General features: G+C 37.7%; 1 protein-coding gene across 1 annotated transcript in view; it reads right to left on the reverse strand.

Annotated features, from left to right (window-relative positions):
• Positions 1-420: 420 nt before the first annotated feature.
• CDH19 (cadherin 19) overlaps positions 421-20,414 on the reverse strand; it is a 61,533-nt gene continuing 41,539 nt past the window's right edge. Inside the window, exons 8-11 of the mRNA XM_056131519.1 lie at positions 17,770-17,891; positions 7,029-7,146; positions 4,191-4,442; positions 421-914 (exon numbers count right to left, since the gene is read on the reverse strand). Coding sequence (XP_055987494.1) covers positions 421-914; positions 4,191-4,442; positions 7,029-7,146; positions 17,770-17,891 — 986 coding nt within the window. The remainder of the gene's footprint in view (positions 915-4,190; positions 4,443-7,028; positions 7,147-17,769; positions 17,892-20,414) is intronic.

Consider the following 20,414-nt stretch of genomic DNA (forward strand, 5'->3'; position numbering starts at 1 on the left):
CTTTATCTATGTAGAGTATCAGTACTTCATATATATTAATACTGTACTCTTAATATTTCAGGATAAAAAATGGAAAATAAAATAATATTATAAGGATCACATTCGGTCCTTCCGTTTATAAACATTAGAAGTGAGAAATTGTATCTATGGTATCAATATATATGTACATTGATATATATCATATATATATATAAAACATTTGTAAGTATCTATCCTAGGTGAACAGTTGAGAAATATGCTAGAGTTACAGGGATTGGCATCTAAGAATCGACGGTTGGCATCTCGGAAGCCAATCAGAAAGCTAGATGTCCATCCTTCCAGATGCTGGCGCTTCCCAGAGGGCCAGTAAGGCAACTTTCGCGCAGGGGAGCGCCCGTCGGCTAAGGCTCGAGCATCTTTCCGTGGGTACCAGCAGCATCCTTAGTAGTAGTGGGCTTGCGCGGTGGACCCAAAGAGATACGCCAATCTCCGGAAGCGAGGTCCCAGCTCGTTCAGGTAATCAAAATTTTCCTCCTGATCGGAGACTTCGGAGTCCAGGGAGCTCAAGGACCCCGCCAAGGAGCCGGTGCCCTCGAAGGCGAAGGTCTGCAGGGAGTCGAAGGGGGGAGCCCAGGGGTCCGTGTTGGCCTCGTGGAGCTTCTCCCGGATGAACTGGCGGAACTCGGCGGGGTCGGGGCCCAGCTGCAGGGACTGTCTGTACCGGCTCCGGATCTCCTCGCCCGCGCTTTTCCGACTCCTGGGCTGGCGCAGGACGGTCCTGCTTCTCAGCTCCAGGATGTCAAAGGCGTCCGTGTCCTCCTCCCCGCCGCCCTCGTCGTCGTAGCGGAAGATATTCTCTCGGAAATCTTCAGCTCTCTCGGGGCACAGAGTCTGCTTCCCTCGTTGTTTCAGAAATAAGATGAAAAGGACAAACCCTGAGCGAGCAAACACAGCAGAACTGGCATGAGCACAAGGGGGTTAGATTTAAGAGAGCCAAAAAATAGGGATGCGCTTCTATTGTGACATTACGGCAGAATAACAGCTGCTTCCATCCCAATTGTTTCTTGGGACGTTTGCAATCTTGGACCTAAGCTCCCTGTCTATTAGACAAGATATATATTTGCCATGGAAAATGTAAAAGGGAATTGAGGAATGACAGAAGCAAATATGGTCATCTCTCTTGGTGACGGTTTACCGGACACAGAAGAAAAAAAAAACTGATGTGCTGTTCTTGATGATGATAATAATAAAGTTGAAATCTGAAATTTGATATTTATGTATCTTGGAAGTAGAACAAAGCAGAGGAAGGAAACTTTTTTTTTTTTAATTTTTGGGTTACACCCAGCGATGCACAGGGGCTACTCCTGCCTCATGCACTCAGTAATTACTCCTGGAGGTGCTCTGGTGACCATACGGATGCTGGGAATGGAACCCTGGTCAGTTGTATGCAAGGAAAATGCCCTACCGGCTATGCTTATGCCTCCAGCCCCGGAAGGGAACATTTTCTAATCTGCATGAATAATGTCCATCTTAGTAACCAATGAGTCACATAAATAGACTGTGAAACTCAGGGGTCTGCACCATAGTCCCCAGGGAGAGAGAGTCTGTGCATCAGCGTTTTCTAAGCTAAACTTGATCTGCTACAAAGGATGCACGCCCAAGTATCAGGTATTTAAAAGAAGTTGGACTCACTGTTTTCATTGTCATGACGTAAATTGTTATTGTTCCCTCCTAAACAAACAAACAACAACAGCAACAAAAAATAGGGAATCTGACACACAGAGATGTCAATTCACATGTCCAGACACACAAAATTGAGAAACTAAAAACTTCTCTTACAGATCAGGAAGACGGTTCAGAGCCTGTGCTCCATTTTACAGTCCTTATTCATTTGGAATTTCAAACTCTCATGTATTTGAATTCTAACACTAGCATGTCTACAAGCATGTATTTTTTTCTCTATGAAAATCATCTTAATAATATGTATTGCTTGTAGACATGTAGTTACTGGTTTTGTAACTACATGTCTACAAGCAATACATATTATTAAGATGATTTTCATAGAGGAAAAAAATACATTTACTGCACTGTTTTTATATTTGTATTTAGACTTTGTGTGTGAGAAAGTTAGCTAGATCAGTCATCCTTCATTATGTGGAACTTTTCAGAACTTCATATATAAGATTTGAAACAAACATGAATCAATGCTATTAATATTATCACAGAAAAATACAGTAGGAAACATTATTTATAAAATATATATAGCTGTAGTCAAATAAGGCTCTTGAATTAAGTAAGGATACCAGGTTTACATTTATGTAATGAAATTTAAATTGGCGTGAGGTAAGTGGTTGGAATAGCAAGGTATCTTTTGATGTTTGTGAACAGAAAGCAGACTTGTGAACCTTTTAAAGGAAATGACTGATTATTGGCTGACCCATAATACTTTCCTTTTAATATTACTCATGCTTCTGATTCACGCTCTCTTTGGTATAACTGTAGGGCTGCAGTACTTTTACATACGTATATTTATTTTAGGGAAGGAGAGGCTACCCCGAGTGGTGCTCAGTGCTGACTCCTAGCTCTGTGCTCAGGGCGGACTCCTGGTGCCTTGGGAGACTTCCTGAGGTGCTCTTCCTCTGACTCCCATAGTTCTATATTTGTGACTCCTTCAGTACTTGCTCTAACTGAAAACTTATGCTATTTCATTGTTTTTGTTGTTGCTACTTGGTATCTAGCAAAATAAGATAAAATTGTTTTTATATTAAAAATAAAAAACATTAAAAATTGGAACCAGAGAGTACAGTGGGTACAGACTGTGCCTTATATACAGTCTACCGGGGATCGGAACTGATACCATATGTTCCTTGGGGCGTTTGGTTCTCCAAGCACTCTCCAGGACTGATCCTGAGCACAGAGCTAGGAGTCAGCCCTGAGCAGAGTCAGGTGTTGGCTCCAAATAGACCAACAAAAATCACTGAAAATCATCTCAAAAATCGAAGCTGGAAACAAAAGATGGCAATGTTGGAGGGTCAAGGATGTGGCTTTTGAAATTCTGAGAAAATGAGAGCCAAGTCAAGGTCCCAAAACAGACCTGCCCTCAGCACAATGAGGTTGTGCTGATTTTCGGTCTGAAGTTTTGAGGGGAGCATGAGAAATGTTTACAGACTCCATGAGAATCCATTACAAGAAAGGAAAGTTTATGCTAATGAATCATTTTTAGTCCTGGGAATCTGGCTAGAACATTGTGAGATAAATTTATCTCATCTACAAAATGAGAATAATTTATCTACTTAAAAAAAACAGCAAGCAAAAATAAGCAAAGCAAGTGGAGATAGATTATTGAGGGGTTCACCATGTGCTTGACATTTTGAAGTTAAACTATCACTTACATTCCTACCCACTAATACAGACTTTGCTTTCTGACGCTCCTAGACTCTGAATTCAAGTGAGTTGCACTGCAGGGTTGAGTAAATGCATGTGATGATTATGGTACCTCAGCACAAGATTTATAGCCACACAACTCATTGTAAATGCAGTCCTCTAAAATTTACTTTCACCACTTATAAAATCAGGCGATAATAGTTGCCTATTCCCAAGTTTATTGTGAGAAACAAATTGCATAATGCATGGAAAACACTTAAGAGTTTCTCGAGGGTTAGAAGCAATCAATGGAAGCCAACAGTAATTATGAACTTTTTTTAGAACTATGTATGATAAAATGCCAATGTCCAAAAAACATTCCTTGACAGAAGTGCACATGCAGATTCATACACTCAGAATTTAAGAATCAGTGGCTTCTAGTTTGAGACAAGATGATTTTTTTCCAGTTGCAGTTTGTCCTACATGGTTTAAGAATTATGATATGTGGGGCTGAATGATAGATAGTACAGGGGTTACAGAATATGTTTTGCACGTGGCCAACCCCGGATTAATTCCTGGCATCCTGTATATGGTCCCCTGAGCATCTCCAAGAGTAATTCCTGAGCATGGAGTCAGGAGTAAGCCCTGAGCATCTCCAGGTGTAGTTCCAAAACAACAACAAAAACAAACAAACAAACGAATCCAAAGAAATAACAGTAATTTAATCCTAAGAGTAACTAAGCATATAAACTCACACACTCACATGATTCGGCTCGGATGCAATGAGCTATTTTCTATCATGGCCATTGTATTTTCAATGGTGATCCAATCGATTTAGCACTACTTACCAAATATTATCATCAGGCATACCAGGACAGCGATGGCCACCTGTGTCCTGAGTGCCAGGGAGAGCATGAAGCCCGCGTTGCTGCAGGCTTCTGTGCTGCCGCTGTCGTCACAGTCACAGACGTATATGGTCAGGGTGTTTGTCCCCGTCAGTGGTGGGACACCATTGTCAGCAATTAAGATCGGTAAGTAGAAGACAGTGTCTTCTAGAAGGCTGAAACCAGTTCTGTTAGTCAAAATTACAGCCGTGTTATCTAAAAACAAAAAGCCACACATATCATTTTTCAATGATATACGAGATATTTATGCCACACTACTATGTCATAGACACCAGAAGCAAGACTATAGAGACATTAAATAAGCTGAAACAGGAGCTGGAGAATTAGTACAAGGGTTAAAGCCACTTGCTTTGCTGGGATTAACCCTGACTCGATCCCATGTACTGCTAAGTCCTCCAAGCAGCACTCTAGTGACCTGACCATAGAAATAGGAGTAACCCGTGAGTCCTTCTGGAAGTGGCCCAATTCAACTACAACAAACAATATTTTAAAAGAATTAAGATCAAAGAAAAGGGAAAAATAATTTCTAGTGAAATGAAAATTAGATTTCTTCAAATAGACAGATGATTTTCTAATCATGGACATTGCTAACTCTAATTATGAAATTACATAAATCAGTCTCAATATATACTTTGATAAAAACAGGTAACATCTAAGTGCAACATAGAAATGAAACGTTAAACTCAGATACCAGTACATAGGGGCTCCTAGAACCAAATTTAGGGTGATCACAGTAGTTTTATTGTGTTAAATTCCCATGACACAGTGCTTTTTTCAACCAGGAACCCATCATTTTCCTAACAACAAAAAGCACACAAGATTTTCAATGTCACATACCTGTGATAGCAATTGATCTCTGATAATAGATTTACTAATTATTAATTTTTCACTTGTCTTGATAGAAAAGATCATACTAGAATTTTTGGTTTCACTTTGAAATTATCCATCTATTGTCTTTTTAAAATTCAGAAAACCATCAATTCACTTATTTGGAGAGAACTTTCAGAAATTAACAACATATATATACTTTATGAATACGAGAGCAGTTAGGAGAGAGAAGGGACTACTATGATAATGATGGTTTAGAATGATCACTCTGGATAAGAACTGAGAGCTGAAAGGAAGTAAAGGGACAAACATGATAACCTTTCAGTACCTGTGTTGCCAACTACAATAACCATAAGGTGGGGGGTGTCTGCCATAGAGGCATAAAAGTGGGGGGTGTAGTGAGAAGAAATCTGGAGACATTGGTCGTGGGAAATGTACACTGGTGAAGGGACAGGTATTGATTGGAACATCGTATGACAAACCCAATCATGGACAACTTTGTAGCTGTGAAATAAATACAACTTTTTAAAAATCTGCGAAAAAAATAAAAAAAAGATAGTCCCCCCAGACCTTAAATATTCTAAGCTTTTCACTCAATTTCTTTTATCTCAATACTATTTGTTCTTTTATTTTTATTACCATCTCATAAATGCTATCTGCAACATTAAATCTTTAGAAAACAGTGAGAAAGTAAAATGCAAATAATGAAAAATTTTTTGAAATATATGCCTAAGTAATATTTTCCCAGTATATCTTTATTTAAACCTGTCGTCTGTGATTCTCACAGTCTCAAAAACTCTTGTACTTTATGTACTAGACATGTTTTTAAAAAACTCAATATTTTTCATTTGTTTTTCAGGATAATTTTTAATATATTTTAAATCACTAGTTCTCACAAAGCCATTAAACAAAATAAATGATTTTTAATGATCTACTATATTTGTATTGCATCAGTAACATATTTTCTTTTAACAGTGCTACACTTCAGCAGTAGAATCTGGGTTCCTTTCACATGGGAATTTGTCAAATGCAAAAGGATGACAATGTATCTGCTATTATTTTTCAATAAATATAACCTCCCTAGAATGACATGTAAATTTAATAGTGAAGAAAGACAGCTGTGATACTGGATTACAGATGCTAATAAGAAAAATTAAGTTAGAAATCTATACGATAAAAATGTTTGACTGAAAATTAAAGGGTGACATGTAAAAATTAACCCAGTTCCATATGAAAGTAAAACAAGTACTGTCTTTCTACACAATACTCTTTGCAACATTTTATCCTTTAACTTACTAATAATTACATTATTATTATTATTATGTTATTACTACTTCATTTTAAAGGAAGAATCATATCATGCCACAATCATATATTGCTAATTCCTAATAAATGTCTCCAAATACACTTGAATTCAATAAAGTTCAGGTAACTCTAGATTAAGTATGTATCCTTTCTTTCCCAGATATAGATTCATGTTTGAGCTATATATGGACATTAATGAAAAAGTATCAGAACGGAAATTTAGTCACAAAGAATTATGGTCATTGGAGATTAGGAAAAGTGTAAGAAATGGAACTAACAGTTTTCGATCTTGATTTTGCATTGTTTCCCCTTTTCATTGCCTTTCCTTGCTCCATTGTTCAGTAATACCATGTTCTCGGGGTTGGAGAGATAGCACAGCGGGTAGGGCATTTGCCTTGCACGCAGCCGACCCGGGTTCGATTCCCAGCATCCCATATGGCCCCCTGAGCACTGCCAGGAGTAATTCCTGAGTGCAGAGCCAGGAGTAATCCCTGTGCATGGCCAGGTGTGACCCAAAAAGCAAAAAATATATATATACCATGTTCTCATGTTTTGCAACCATGTAAAAGGCATAGCAGTACGTTTCCATGCAAACAAAAATAACAATTACAAAAGAAATTGAGAGCCATTATGAGAAAGAGCGGCTACCTTGGTTATCTATGATTATGAAACTTGAGTTCTTTGTGCTCTCCACGGAGAGATTAAAGTAGAAATGCTGAACTTCTTCCGATTCATCTCTGTCCACAGCACTGATGGTCTGAATTACCTATAAAAAAAGGAATGAAGTTAAAGTTAAATTCCAGTAGGCGGGGGTCACACCCACCACCTGGCCCCCTGGCGCCGTGTAATCCCATCAGCGGCCAAGACTCAGAGATGACAAAATGCAGCTCCCGGACGAGACCAGTGCAGTCAGTCTCCTGCCCCTGCGCCTGGCTGTTCCTCGCCAGGGTCCCTTGGAGGGGAGCGGGTTGAGCTTTCCTCCCCACCCCGACCAGGGCTCCGGCACCCGAAGACCTCCAGGACCAGCCACCACCATGCTGAGACCACTCTCCGCACACATGAAGGTACTGGCAGAGGGACAAAGCCACGCGGGTTCCGGGGCCGAGATCTCCAAGCCTACTCGAATTGGAGTCGAGCATCCTCCACCCAGATCCTCCAAATTCCAGTAGGCTGGGGTCACACCCACCACCTGGCCCCCTGGCGCCGTGTAATCCCATCAACGGCCAAGACTCAGAGACTACAAAATGCAGCTCCCGGAACCGCGCGGCCGCATTCGCGGCCGTGCGACATCTTATCAGAACATCTTTTTATGATATCTCATTATCTCATTCCTACTCTGGACAAACTTGCAGGCTATCGAATATAGCCTGCCCACAGGGCAGAGTCTGGCAAACTCCCCGTGGCGCACCAAATATGCCAAATACCAGTTACAATGATGGGTCTCATTCTCCTAAAAAGCCTTGAATATAATCTCAGGGCTAGGATGAAAGAGACGTTACTGGGGCCTGCTCGAGGCAATCGACGATTAACAGGATGATGAATGATGAATGAAATGAAGTTTAGATATTTTGAATTCTTTCTTTATTTCAACTCTGGGTATATATTATTTCTATTGTTATTGTTACCATTGGTTTTTATTAAAATTGATTTATCAAAATATTTCTGTAAATTCTAGAGTATAATTGTCGAATTGGTAGAGAATAATAATTTTTATTTTGATATTGCCTAATAGATACATTTTTTAATGATTTGATGGTTTCTATATGTGTTTTCTAAAAGTTTTCCAAGTTTCTTATTTTAGATTAATATTCTCTTTTAAAGTTTCTTTCTAGATCTACTTCTTCTTTCATAGTCTCCTTGCCTTTTTAATTGAATACCAGTCATTACGATATATTGAAGTTATCTACTTCCTGGTTATATTGAGAGTACAACAACAATAAAATTAATGACTTGTTAAAGTTTTTTGAGGTTATTTTTTAAAATGATTTGAGAAAATAATGTACATAAAGCTCAGGTGAAATATGCAGTATTTACATTGACCCATAAAGGCCATAAGAAAATTGTTCTACATCAAGTAAGATCTCCATATTTCATATGAAGAAAAATCATAAAGACTGAGGTAGTGCCGTTATAAGCAAATCATTTCTCAACCAGTTTTGTTCTTTCAAGACTTGAATGTGTCAGTCAAGTAGTTATTATTGTCAAAAGAGATATGCTGTCAAGATTGCAGTGAGATTGTGACTAATTCTGAAAATTAAATTGATTATAGAAGTTATTGCTTTGAAATTTCTAGAATGAAAGTGCTTTTATAAATGTGTCAAACAAAAATATCTTTGGTTGAAAGATGATAGACCCCAACTTTCTAATGTTTCTAACTTCAAAGAACAGACATCACGCATAAAAAGAAAAGACCTTGTAAGACTAATGACATTTCTTCACTACTTTTCTACAGAGAGATATATTTTACTACCTCACACATTCACAATTAAATGACCAAACTATGGTTTAATTTAAATAATAAAATTAAAAAATATTCAACTGTAACATTCGCCTACAGTAATAAGTAGGATATCTGGGTAATGTTTTTATTTTGGATTTTATTATGATTTTTTTATCTCCAGAGGAAAGGAGGAGATTTGATCTAATCTGGCTCCTGGTTTTGCCATTTATGAGTTGTTTCAGCTTTAAAAAATTGGAAAGAGTGGGACAGGTATTTGATTCAGTGATAGGGAATGTGCCTTGCAAGGTGAGGATCTGAGTTCAATTCCTGACACTGCTCATTTCTCCAAGGACAAGCTGGAATGTATTAAGTAACTTCACATGTGGCCAAAAGGGAGGAAAGAAAAGCAGGGGGTATAGAGTCAAGATTTGAGATTCATAGATAAGGTGAAAGGATTTTGGCCAGACAATAAATTCTCACACATATCACTTCAGATATCTATCTTTTTGTGTGTGTTGAGATCAATCACTATTCTACTGGCTTAACACATTCAAAATATAACAGTAATTCTATCAACTATAGTCACGGTGTGATATATTAGATTCACAAACTTTCTTCACCCTACGGGGAGGAGTGAGTGACCTTTTATCCTTTAATCCTCTACATTCCTCTGTCCTTAACCCCTGGAACAACATTCCTCCCCTGTTCACACATCCTAACTTTCTGTTGTTTAGCCAGCTGTACATGCAAGAATATACTGTAAAATACAGGGCACACAGCCAATAAACAAAATCAAACCTCTCAAAACAGACATGCAAGGAAATAAGTTAAAATGTTGCTGAAAAATAGATCTAGACCAAAAATAGTGGTTGAAACAAAAAAAATCTGAGTTATGACATGGGGAAAAATAATCCTTCAAAGGGAGACTATAACAATTCATCAGAACTTGAGTAAAATTAAATATTAATTCATGAGAAAGTATAATTCTAACAAGAGAATAGAAACTGAGAACAAATGCAAAAGGATCATATATTAGGTAGCAATCAATAATTTTTGGTCAAAAATGATCAAATATTAGCAGAATCATAAACTTCATTTTAAGTATTTATAATGAGTAAATCTGACTTTAAAGATAATCATGGAACGCATGAGAATCGTTTTTCCTTTCTTACACTAAGACCTTATTTTCTAAAAAATTGGCATAGGAGGGTGGTGAGCTCAACTGTCATACCCAAAGATATCATCCTGACTATAAAACGAGTTAATACTCACTTCTCTATAAACTACAGCATCAGTTTTTTAAAAGTATGCATTATTTTGCCAGCTAGTAAAAACAAAACAGTTACTCCTACAGATTTAGAGACACAATTAAAAATTTTGAGTCTCAGCTATGAGATAGTCAGACTTCTTTGTCAAGACCTATGGAATGATTGGTTTGAGGCCCTTCATGTTCCTAGAACGAGCAGATGCCACTGGGCTACACTAGCACATGACAGGGATGAATGGAGATATTACTGATGCCCGCTTGAGAAAATCGATGAGTAACGGGATGTCAAGTGATCAAGTGATATAGAAGTTGCTTCTAATACATAATGGGACAGTGGCAGTAAAAAGAAAGTACATAAGAGCAAGGAATCCTGTGATATCCCATTTTTGTTTGATTTTGAGCATCTTCAGCTGTGACTCAGGGCTTACTTGTGGCTCTGCACTCAGGGGTCACTCTTAGTGGTGAAACTTGAGGGACCATATGGGGTGCTTGGGGTCAAACCCAGATCAGTCACATGCAAGGCAAGCACCTTATCTGCTGTAATATCTATCTGGACCTTATCATATCCCTTCTTAAATTGATGATCCTCTGTATTATCCTATTTTTTACACTGAAGATGATGAATTAAAAGGAAGGAGACATCTAAAATAAAAAAAAAAAATTGAGTCCGTTTCCTTGCCTGAAGAACTGATGTTAATGAAGCATACTTCCAAGTTCAGTTGCGGAATAAATTTTTAAATAAGATTATAAATTATGATTGAATATATATCTTAAATTAATATAAAACATACTGAGAGTTAGCAGGCATAAATTATCGAAATCTTAAAAGGGCCATGATAATGAAAGCATATTAAATCAAAATTGGAAGTTGCAATAAATGAATACCTGAAATGAATTTTTTTTTTAATTTTACAAAGAGCATGGAGATGAGATGTAACTAAAATAGTAAAGCATATGCCTTGGGGAACAGACTATGTCAAATAATTTCAAAATCTTGGCCTTCACAAACCATGCAAGTGGGAGGGGTAAAAAAGCAAAAGTGCGGGTTAGAAGTGACATAGGGACAGTGGTGAGAGATACGGGACATCTTAGAGGTGAGAGAGGGATAGAAACTTTATACATCAAAACCATAGCGCTGTAGCACTGTCCTCCCATTGTTGTTCATCGACTTGTTCGAGCGGGCACCAGTAACGTCTCCATTGTGAAACTCATTGTTACTGTTTTGGCATATCAAATACACCACGGGGAGCTTGCCAGGCTCTCCCATGCGGGCAGGATACACTCGCTTGCCGTGCTCTCTGAGAGGGTCAGAGGAATTGAACCCGGGTTGGTCACATGCAAGGCAAACACCCTACCCACCTGTTGTGCTATCACCCCCGCCCATCAAAACCACACATTAACATTATTACAACCTTGTTCCCTAAATGGCAATGAAGAGCACAAGTACATGTCTTGAATACGTGAGGTCCTACTTGATCCCTTCCAAAAGCATACTCTTTCCTCTCTCTACAACATAGGTGCTGCCTCTGAAATAATTTTAAAAGATTCACCTAAAATTATAGTGAACTCTCAAGAAAAGTCAGAGTACTGGTTCTGCCTACGCATACTAGTTTCTTAATGATACACACCGAAATCTTATGCAATATTATTCTACAATGTTAGTTCAGTTAAGAATACTTTGAAAAAAAAAACTTGTTGTCAAAATGATTTGCCTCTCTAATTAGATTGGAGATTTAGACATTTGAGTCAGCCTATATTTGCAAATGCTTTCTCCTATCCTTAAGAAATGAATGCCAATAAATTTATGTGACAATTGTTAGGCATGTCACTCCAGTGAGAAAATGATTCTGAATTAGACCTATTTTGGCAAAAATCAAACTGTAGGAAATAAAAAGTTGTGAATATGTGTTTAAAAAAAATCAAAGTACTAATTAAAAAGAATAAGGGGATTAGGGTCACTGAGAAAATCTGGACCTTATCTTTTTGTTTTCTTTGTTTAGTGTGCAGCTAGGAAAAATCAACAAAATCATTCCAATATTTTGATCTGGACAAAAGAAGAGAAACAAGTTTCTTACCAGAACTCTGCACAAAAATCACTTCTTTAAATGCCATCAATATGTCATGTTTTGCATTAACTTAGAAAAATCAACGTGTTCTCAGTTAAAATTACATAATTTCACATTTTTGCATATATATTTTCTGACATATGAAAAATGCATTACAAAACCTCATGTAAACTATCATCGATAAATGGTTACATATTATGTAAGAAAGTTTACTTAATAAACATCTGGTTAACTTGCCAAGTGATGGTACCGATAGTTCAAGTAGGTCAACTGAAAGTTGCCATTGAGGGTGAGTTACACTGGTACTGGGACAGAAAAAGTTACCAGGGTTCACATATTCTCAATAACAAGTGGGACAAGGATTGCAGACTTCAGGCAGATTGCAGAAAAAACTAATATCTAATGTACGGAACAAGTCTTCCTTAAGACACTCAAGAACATAATACTTAAACATACGGTGTCAGAGGATCTGCCTTCTAAAATGAAAATGTAAGACTGACAAAATCTGAATTTTTTTGTTTTGGTGTCCTGCCCAGCAGTTCTCAGAGATCACTCCTGGCAATGATCAGGATCAATTATGTGATTCTGAGGATCAAACCCAGGTCAGCCTCACACAAACCAAATATCCTACTTACTGTACTATTGCTCAGTCCCCTACAAGATCTTAATTAAGAAAAATATGATCACTTGGGCTGGAGCGATAGCACAGCAGTAGGGTGTTCGCCTTACAAGCGGCCAACATGGCCGACCCGAGTTCGATTCCTCCGCCCCTCTCGGAGAGCCCGGAAAGCTACCAAGAGTATTCGATATGCCAGACACAGTAACAACAAAGTCTCCAATGGAGACGTTACTGGGCCCGCTTGAGCAAATCGACGATCAACGGGAGGGCCTTTACCTTTACCTTTATGATCACTTAGGCTGGAGCGATAGCACAGCAGGTAGGGTGTTTGCCTTGCACATGGCCTACCCGAGGATCCACGTTCCATCCCTCTGCCCCTCTCGGAGAGCCCCGCAAACTACCGAAAGTATTTTGCCCTCATGGCAAAACCTGGTAAGCCCCTGTGACGTATTCGATATGCCAAAAACAGTAACAAGTCTGACAATTTGTCGTAAGACATTACTGGTGGCTGCTTGAGCAAACTGATGAACAACGGGAGGACAGTACTACAGTGCTATGATCACTTAATTTTTCCTTATGAACCTGTGATCCCAACACTGAAGGAGATTTGTGTTTCAGAATGCAGGTTTGGTTGTTGGCCTTTGAGGGCTCTGGTACATAGAGAAAACTTTCTTAGCAAAGCAATGATGCAGGGTAAAACCTGCTGGGAATAACACTTCCTGGTATGGCATAAAAGGAGGCACTGGCCTGACAGTTGTGGGTGGAAGTTATCTTGATTAGCAGCGTTTGGAAATTGGTGAAGTTGTTTGCATTGGAGAGCATTTTTGCAATTGTAACATTTTCCCCAATGGAAAATAGAGCTTCCTGGTCCCCAAATTTGCTGAGTGGCATGCTGCTGTTACCAGTGTAATATGGTTTCACTACTTCCAAAGGACACACATGTTCTTCTGACACTAAAACTGACTCTCAAGGAAAGTGTGTACATGTCTTGGGGTTGACCTAATAGACATAAGAGATGCATAACAACTAATATGTGGGTCCTGCAGGTTGACTGTGAGAATTAATAATGTTTGATTTTTACATGAAGCCTTCACTATAGGAGAAATAATAGGTTCCAACTGGGCTGTAGCAAATCAAGATCAAGTAAAATTGATGATACACAGAGATATTTAGGAGAGGAAATCTACAGAACTTCTGATAGGGAGTGGACATGGGAAGAAAGGCTAGAATGAATTGAGAAAGCACTTGGTGAGTCAGAGTAATTTTGCTAGGAGAACATAAAATAAAAGATAAAGTTTCAAAGGAAAATTGATATAACCACAGAACATCTGTAGAGAAATTGCCTCTAGTTTGTTTTATATGTGACTTGAAATAAAAGACAAATAATTGCTGTAAAGATTCGGAAGGGATCTGAATGAGGACACTGAGGCAAAAAGATGGATGAGAAAAAAAAGGAATGTGTGTGAAAAAGATACAAAGAGAAGACAGAGAGGACGAAGGCACCCAGGATCACAGTGTGGGATCAAAGAAATCTAGGCGAAAGAACATTTTAATGATGCCAATGCCAATCTCTTCACATTAGACAGAAGCTGGCACAAAGTAATTTAATAATATATTTTATCATATTACTGATATACTTTAGGTCTGGAAAATATAGTTGGCATCAGTCAAGATAATGGGAATCATTAATTTGAAAAATGATAACTATTTCCAACAAACAGAGAGAGACAAATTGCACTAATGTCAGTTCATTTATTATATTCCATTTGCAAATCACTAAAAATTCTCTTCCCTACTTTCCACCCCACCCTGACCATTTACATTAACAGCAACAACAAAAATCCTGTTTACCCCCATAGATCATTAAGGAAATGCCTAAATTCTTCTAGAATAGAGAGCAACTCTGCTGGCACTTTGATTATCTGTAATGAATGTGTCATCTAACCAATGTAGATAGCAGGACACCTTGTAATTTGTCTTTGAATTTCATCTCTTTAAATAAGGGAAGCAAAACAAAACTGATCTTCACAAAGATATCTAAACTTACTCAATTAGCTAGGTGTAGTGTTGTGAGAATATTGCTCTCCATACATTGTACTATAATTAAAATTTTTTCCTGTTTCGTTTATGCTTAAAATGTTCACTTAATTGTTCTAAAACAGGTAAGAAAAGAGCTATGCTCGCTCCTAGCCAACATTTTAGTATATAGTACATGTTGATGATCATTTTATTTCTGTACAACAGACCTGTAGGAGTTACCTATCGTAATTTGAGATCTTTTGAACATCGCTCCTCCCTGATTCACTGTTTACATTTTTTTGTTTTTTTATTTTTGGGGTCACTCCTGGCAATGCACAAAGGTTACTCCTGGCTCTGCATTCAGGAATTACTTCTGGCGGTAACAAGGGGACCATATGGCATGCTGGGAATCGAACCCGGTTGGGCACATGCAAGGGAAACACCCACCCAGCTCTGCTATTGCTCCAGCTCCTATATTTTTAATTGTGCTTTAAGAAAGCTTAAAATTATTGATTAACTTAGAAGCAATACCCTCATTTTTTTCATATATGTCTTCTCTTTGGTAATGTATACTCAGTGATGTATGTATTTTTAACGATTGTAAAAAAGGTAAAGGCTCTCCCATTGATCGTCGATTTGCTCGAGCAGGCCCAGTAACGTCTCCATTGGAGACTTTGTTGTTACTGTGTCTGGCATATCGAATACTCTCGGTAGCTTGCCGGGCTCTCCAAGAGGGGCAGAGAAATCGAACTCGGGTTGGGCATGTTGGCCGCTTGTAAGGCGAACGCCCTACCGCTGTGCTATCGCTCCAGCCCTTAACGATTGTATATAACTAAATTTCAGAATGGATTAAAATAATAGTATGAATGCACATGTTCCTTGCTCAGTAAAACTTTAGAATGTGATCCTGTGTGTTTCAGCATTAAGGAGATTTTGTGCATATATGATAACCTTTCAGTATCTGTACTGAAAATCATAATAGCCAAAAGGAAAGGAGACAGAGAGAGAGAGAGACAGACAGATAGACAGACAGACAGACAGACAGACAGAGACAGAGGGAGAGAGAGAGAGAGAGAGAGAGAGAAAGGGAGAGAAGAGAATAGTGAGAGAGAGGGGAAAAATAATGTACCTGCAACAGAGACAGGGTGGGGTGGAGTTTCGAGAGGAAAACTGGAGACATTAGTGGTGGGAACTGTACACTGGTGAAGGAACAGGTGTCGGAACATTACATAACTGAAACCCAACCTTGTAAGTGTATCTCACTGTCATTCAATACTTTTTTTAAAAGATATTTTGACTGGTTTTGAGTAACAGCTGTGTCATTTTATTTTCCTCATATTTATTGTGCATCTTGATTTGTCCTATCTATGGGGATCCTGAAGATTGAACTCACCTGGCCCCAGGACCCAGTGCACACAGTTCCTTTTTTGTGAGGGGGTCATGTGGGGACTGAAGCACACCCAGCCTTGCTTGGATTATTCTTGGCTCTGTACCCAGGGATTACTTCTGGTGCTTGTTCTGGGGACCAAATGGGGTGTCGGGGATCGAACCTGAGTCTACCACCTGCAAAGCAAAAGCCCTGCCAGCCTTTCCTCTCTCCTGCCCATATATTTTCTTTTGACAAGGGCTTCTTATCATCAACTGTAAAGTCCCTTTGTCTTCTTAGTTCTTTGCATATTGATTTAATGGAAACTATTAATAGTTTCACAAGTTCCTTATTGTTTTCCTCTCGAGAGCTCTATTTTCAGAATGCCACTTAAAGAGCTTTAAAAATGGCCTGCAATCAAAATTTGCATATGATGTTTATAGCTATATGTGAACTAGTTTTTCAATGCTTATGTGTGTTGGTGATTCATTTTGTCACCTCTTTTCAGTGAGTAAAATTTTGTAATTTAAGGTCAGCTTTTCTTTGTTGTTGTTTTGTTTTGGACCATGCCCTGCAGTATTAGGCACTTAGTCATGGCTTTGCTCTTAAGGATTATGCCTGGTGTGCTTAGGGGAATCCACGGGGTGCCCGAGATTGAACCCAGCCAGTCCCAAGAAAGGTAAGCACCCCACCCGCTGAGCTAACCCTCTAGGAACTAAGGATAACTTTTCCTTATGATACTCAAAGCAATTAAAATCAGCATCATTTTGTAGATGCAAAATATTTTCTGCACACAATCACTATTAAAATCTATGATGACAAATTAGCTTAACTCTATGAAAGATAATAAATACTACAGTGACATATACAAAATATGATTAAAAGATTTACCATAAGACTTTACAGATAAGTAGGAATCTCTATAGTAATACTTCCCCAAAGATATGGTTTGTGTTTGAGGGCTTTGGGGTACATAATTTTGAAAAAAATTAAAAATAAGTAAGCTCACAAAAATATTCATATATCTAGAAGTTCCCATATCTGATGTAGTAATTATAAACTACTAAAAAGTTTTCTCTATATCAATATAATATATGAATAAACAATAAAAATTAATTAAAAGGTAATTGTATAACACTACTGAAATTTCTTTGTTGTGTTGACAAAGTATAAAGGACTTAATATTGAGTTCCTAGTATTAGCAGATTTTTTATTTTTATTTTTTGCTTTTTAGGTCGCACCCGACGATGCACAGGGGTTATTCCTGTCTCTGCACTCAGAAATTACTTCTGGCGGTACTCAAGGGACCATATGTGTATGCTGGGAATCGAACCCGGGTTGGCTGTGTGCAAGGCAAATGCCCTACCCTCTGTGCTGTTGCTTCAGCCCCTGTTAGCAGATATTTTAAAAACATTTGAGTAATATAAAAGTAGAAAATTTTAAGTTTAGTTTAAAGATAGGAATATGAATAACTGATTTATGACATAAAAGTATGTAATTAGAATTGTCAAATGAAAGTGATTTTTTATCATTTCTGAATGGGAGGAACACATAGCACATGGTAGTGTCTGTACTATAAGTCAGTCTAACTGGTGTTGATTTAGATACTTACCTGACCAGCATCTGCATTTTCACAAACAAATGTCTCATAGTATGCAGGAAACTCAGGTACATGATCATTGATGTTCAGAACTTGCACATACACAGGAACTGTAGAAATCTGTTCGATATTGTCTGCAGGTGTATATAACCAGAATGAAAATAATGGATGTTCAAATGGCCATTAAGGAACACAGAAGACATTAAAATTACATTCTATTTTGTAGTCTACTTTAATTTTGTTGACTAAAAACGATTTGAGGACAACATATCTTTATAAAGATATTCTAGTTAATGTATAAAGTAAATATTTATTAACAATACAATGCAGCATAGAATAGTGTTCTCTATGCATTCAACTAAACTTATATGCAGAATAATTTCACTGCAGAAGCTGATGCAGAATAGGAAAGAAGATGAATGCATGCACGGCTTTTCTATTAACCTGTTTGGTCCTAGTGAATATATTTATTATTATCCTTCCCAAATTTACTTCTAAAAATATCTACAAACCATAGAGCTTTTCCAAATTGCATTTAAGAGATTACCTAAAATCAGATGCAAATGTTTTATGTCTTAGGGGTATAATGTTGCCACATCATGCAAAGCATCAAAGTGCTAATATCCCTCTTGGCTCAAGTGGAACTGCAGTTTAGGAAACCAGTAATCACACTACAAATTAATAGGACCAAATTGCACATTTGGAAGTAAATAACAGAGGACGTTTCTCACTAAACACACAATTTGCAAATTTACATGGGGATGGATATTAGCTAGATTTATTGGGGTGATCATTTGCAATATACATAAATATATAATCATTATGTTGTACACCTGTAATGCTTGTAATGATATACAAACATTCACTGAATCCATATAAATTAAATAGGAGGTAGAATAAAATAATTATAATTAAACACAGGCATAGTTTTATATTAGATTGAGCTGGGAATGTTTTCTTAAGTGAACTCAGAAATACAGAAACCATGAAGCAATAGAAAGATCGAGCTAAAAAGATTTTTGAATGACAAATAAACCTCAAAAAAAACCCTATTAATTTTTAAACCAGAACAATAGAGATCTGGAAAATATTGCATTTCTGAATGAAAGTTGCATATGGTTTAATTTATAAATCTTGGCAATTAATTATGAAAAAGACAATTTAGGGGAAGTCACAAACTATAAATTAAATTCATGAGAATATTCCAATGATCTATTTTTTCAAAACCATTTTATTGAGGAATTTTCAGTATTCAATGGAATTTACAACATTGTTCATCACACTTTTCATGCAGACATCATTCCATCACCATACCCATCACTACTGTCTCAATGATCCCTTTCCCACACCCTGTAAATTCAGTTCTACACATAAAATCTTCACTTCTGATGACTTCGACAATATATTGTTTTCTTATTATAACATCCTGTTTTTTCCTACATTTAATTTTTTTAATCAAAAATTTAGTAACCATGGGATTAAAAAAATTATTCATGATTGGGTTTCAAGCATACAACGTTTCAACATTGATCCCTTCACCAGTGACCACTTCCTTCCTCCAATGGTCCCTACCCCCCACATTTGCTTCCTATTGTCCTTTGTTCTAACACATTTTTACAGTATTGTTGCCCATAGGGTCTCATACACAACACTTTACCACCTTTAAGTACACCTCTTCCTCCCAGGTTAATGCTCCCCTCCACCATAGATGTTGCTCACCCCTGTCCTATTCCCCAGTTCCCTCAGTGGCATGTATTCCACTGAATACAAGCTCTCATGTTTTCGGTTTCTATTGTCTTTGGGTATTCGTTATTCTATCATTGTGCTTCTGTGTGTCCTGCATATGAGAGAGATAATTCTGTGTTGGTCTTTCTCCCTCTAACTTCTCTCAGCATGGTACTTTCCAGGTCTCTCCATGTGGCAGCAAATTTCATGACTTTGTCTTTTCTTACAACCCAGTAGTATTCCATTGTGTATGTCTATCAGAGTTTCTCTATTCAGTCATTTATAATTGGAGCCCCTGGGCTGTTTCCAGGCTTGGGCTATTGTGGATGGTGTTCTAAAGATCATAGTGAGATGCAGGTGTCTTTTTTTCCCAAGAAGCGGGGTTTCTGAGTCAAAAGAAAACTCAGTTCCTAGACCTAATTTCTTTTTTTTAAGAATGTCCATATTTTTTTCAAGGAAGTCTGGAGCAGTAAGCATTCCCTCCAAGAAGAGTCCTTTCTCCTTCCATCTGCACTAGAACCGGTTGCTCTTGTTCTTTTTGAAGTGTGTCAGTGTCTGTGGTGTGAGATAGTATCTCCCGGTTGAGTTGTTTTGATTTGTATCTCTGTGATTATAAGTGAGGTAAAGTGTTTTTTATCATGTGCCTTTTGGCCATTTGTATTTCTTCTTTGAGTGAGTTTTTTCTCATCTCTTCTCTTCATTTTATGATAGGGTTCGGTTTTTTCTTAAACCAGCGCCTTATATATTGTAATCTCTTATCAGATGAGTGCTAGGTAAATAATTTCTCCCATTGCTGTCTTCATACTCTGGTCATTAGTTCCTATGAAGGGCAGAAGCTTCTTAATTTAGTAGTCATCCTATTTGTTTATCTATGCTTCGACTTGCATTGCCAGTGGTATTTCATCATTAAGATGCCTTTAGCTTAATTTTTA

Source organism: Sorex fumeus, unplaced genomic scaffold (assembly GCF_029834395.1).
Source record: "Sorex fumeus unplaced genomic scaffold, SorFum_2.1 ptg000092l, whole genome shotgun sequence".
NCBI lineage: Eukaryota > Metazoa > Chordata > Mammalia > Eulipotyphla > Soricidae > Sorex > Sorex fumeus.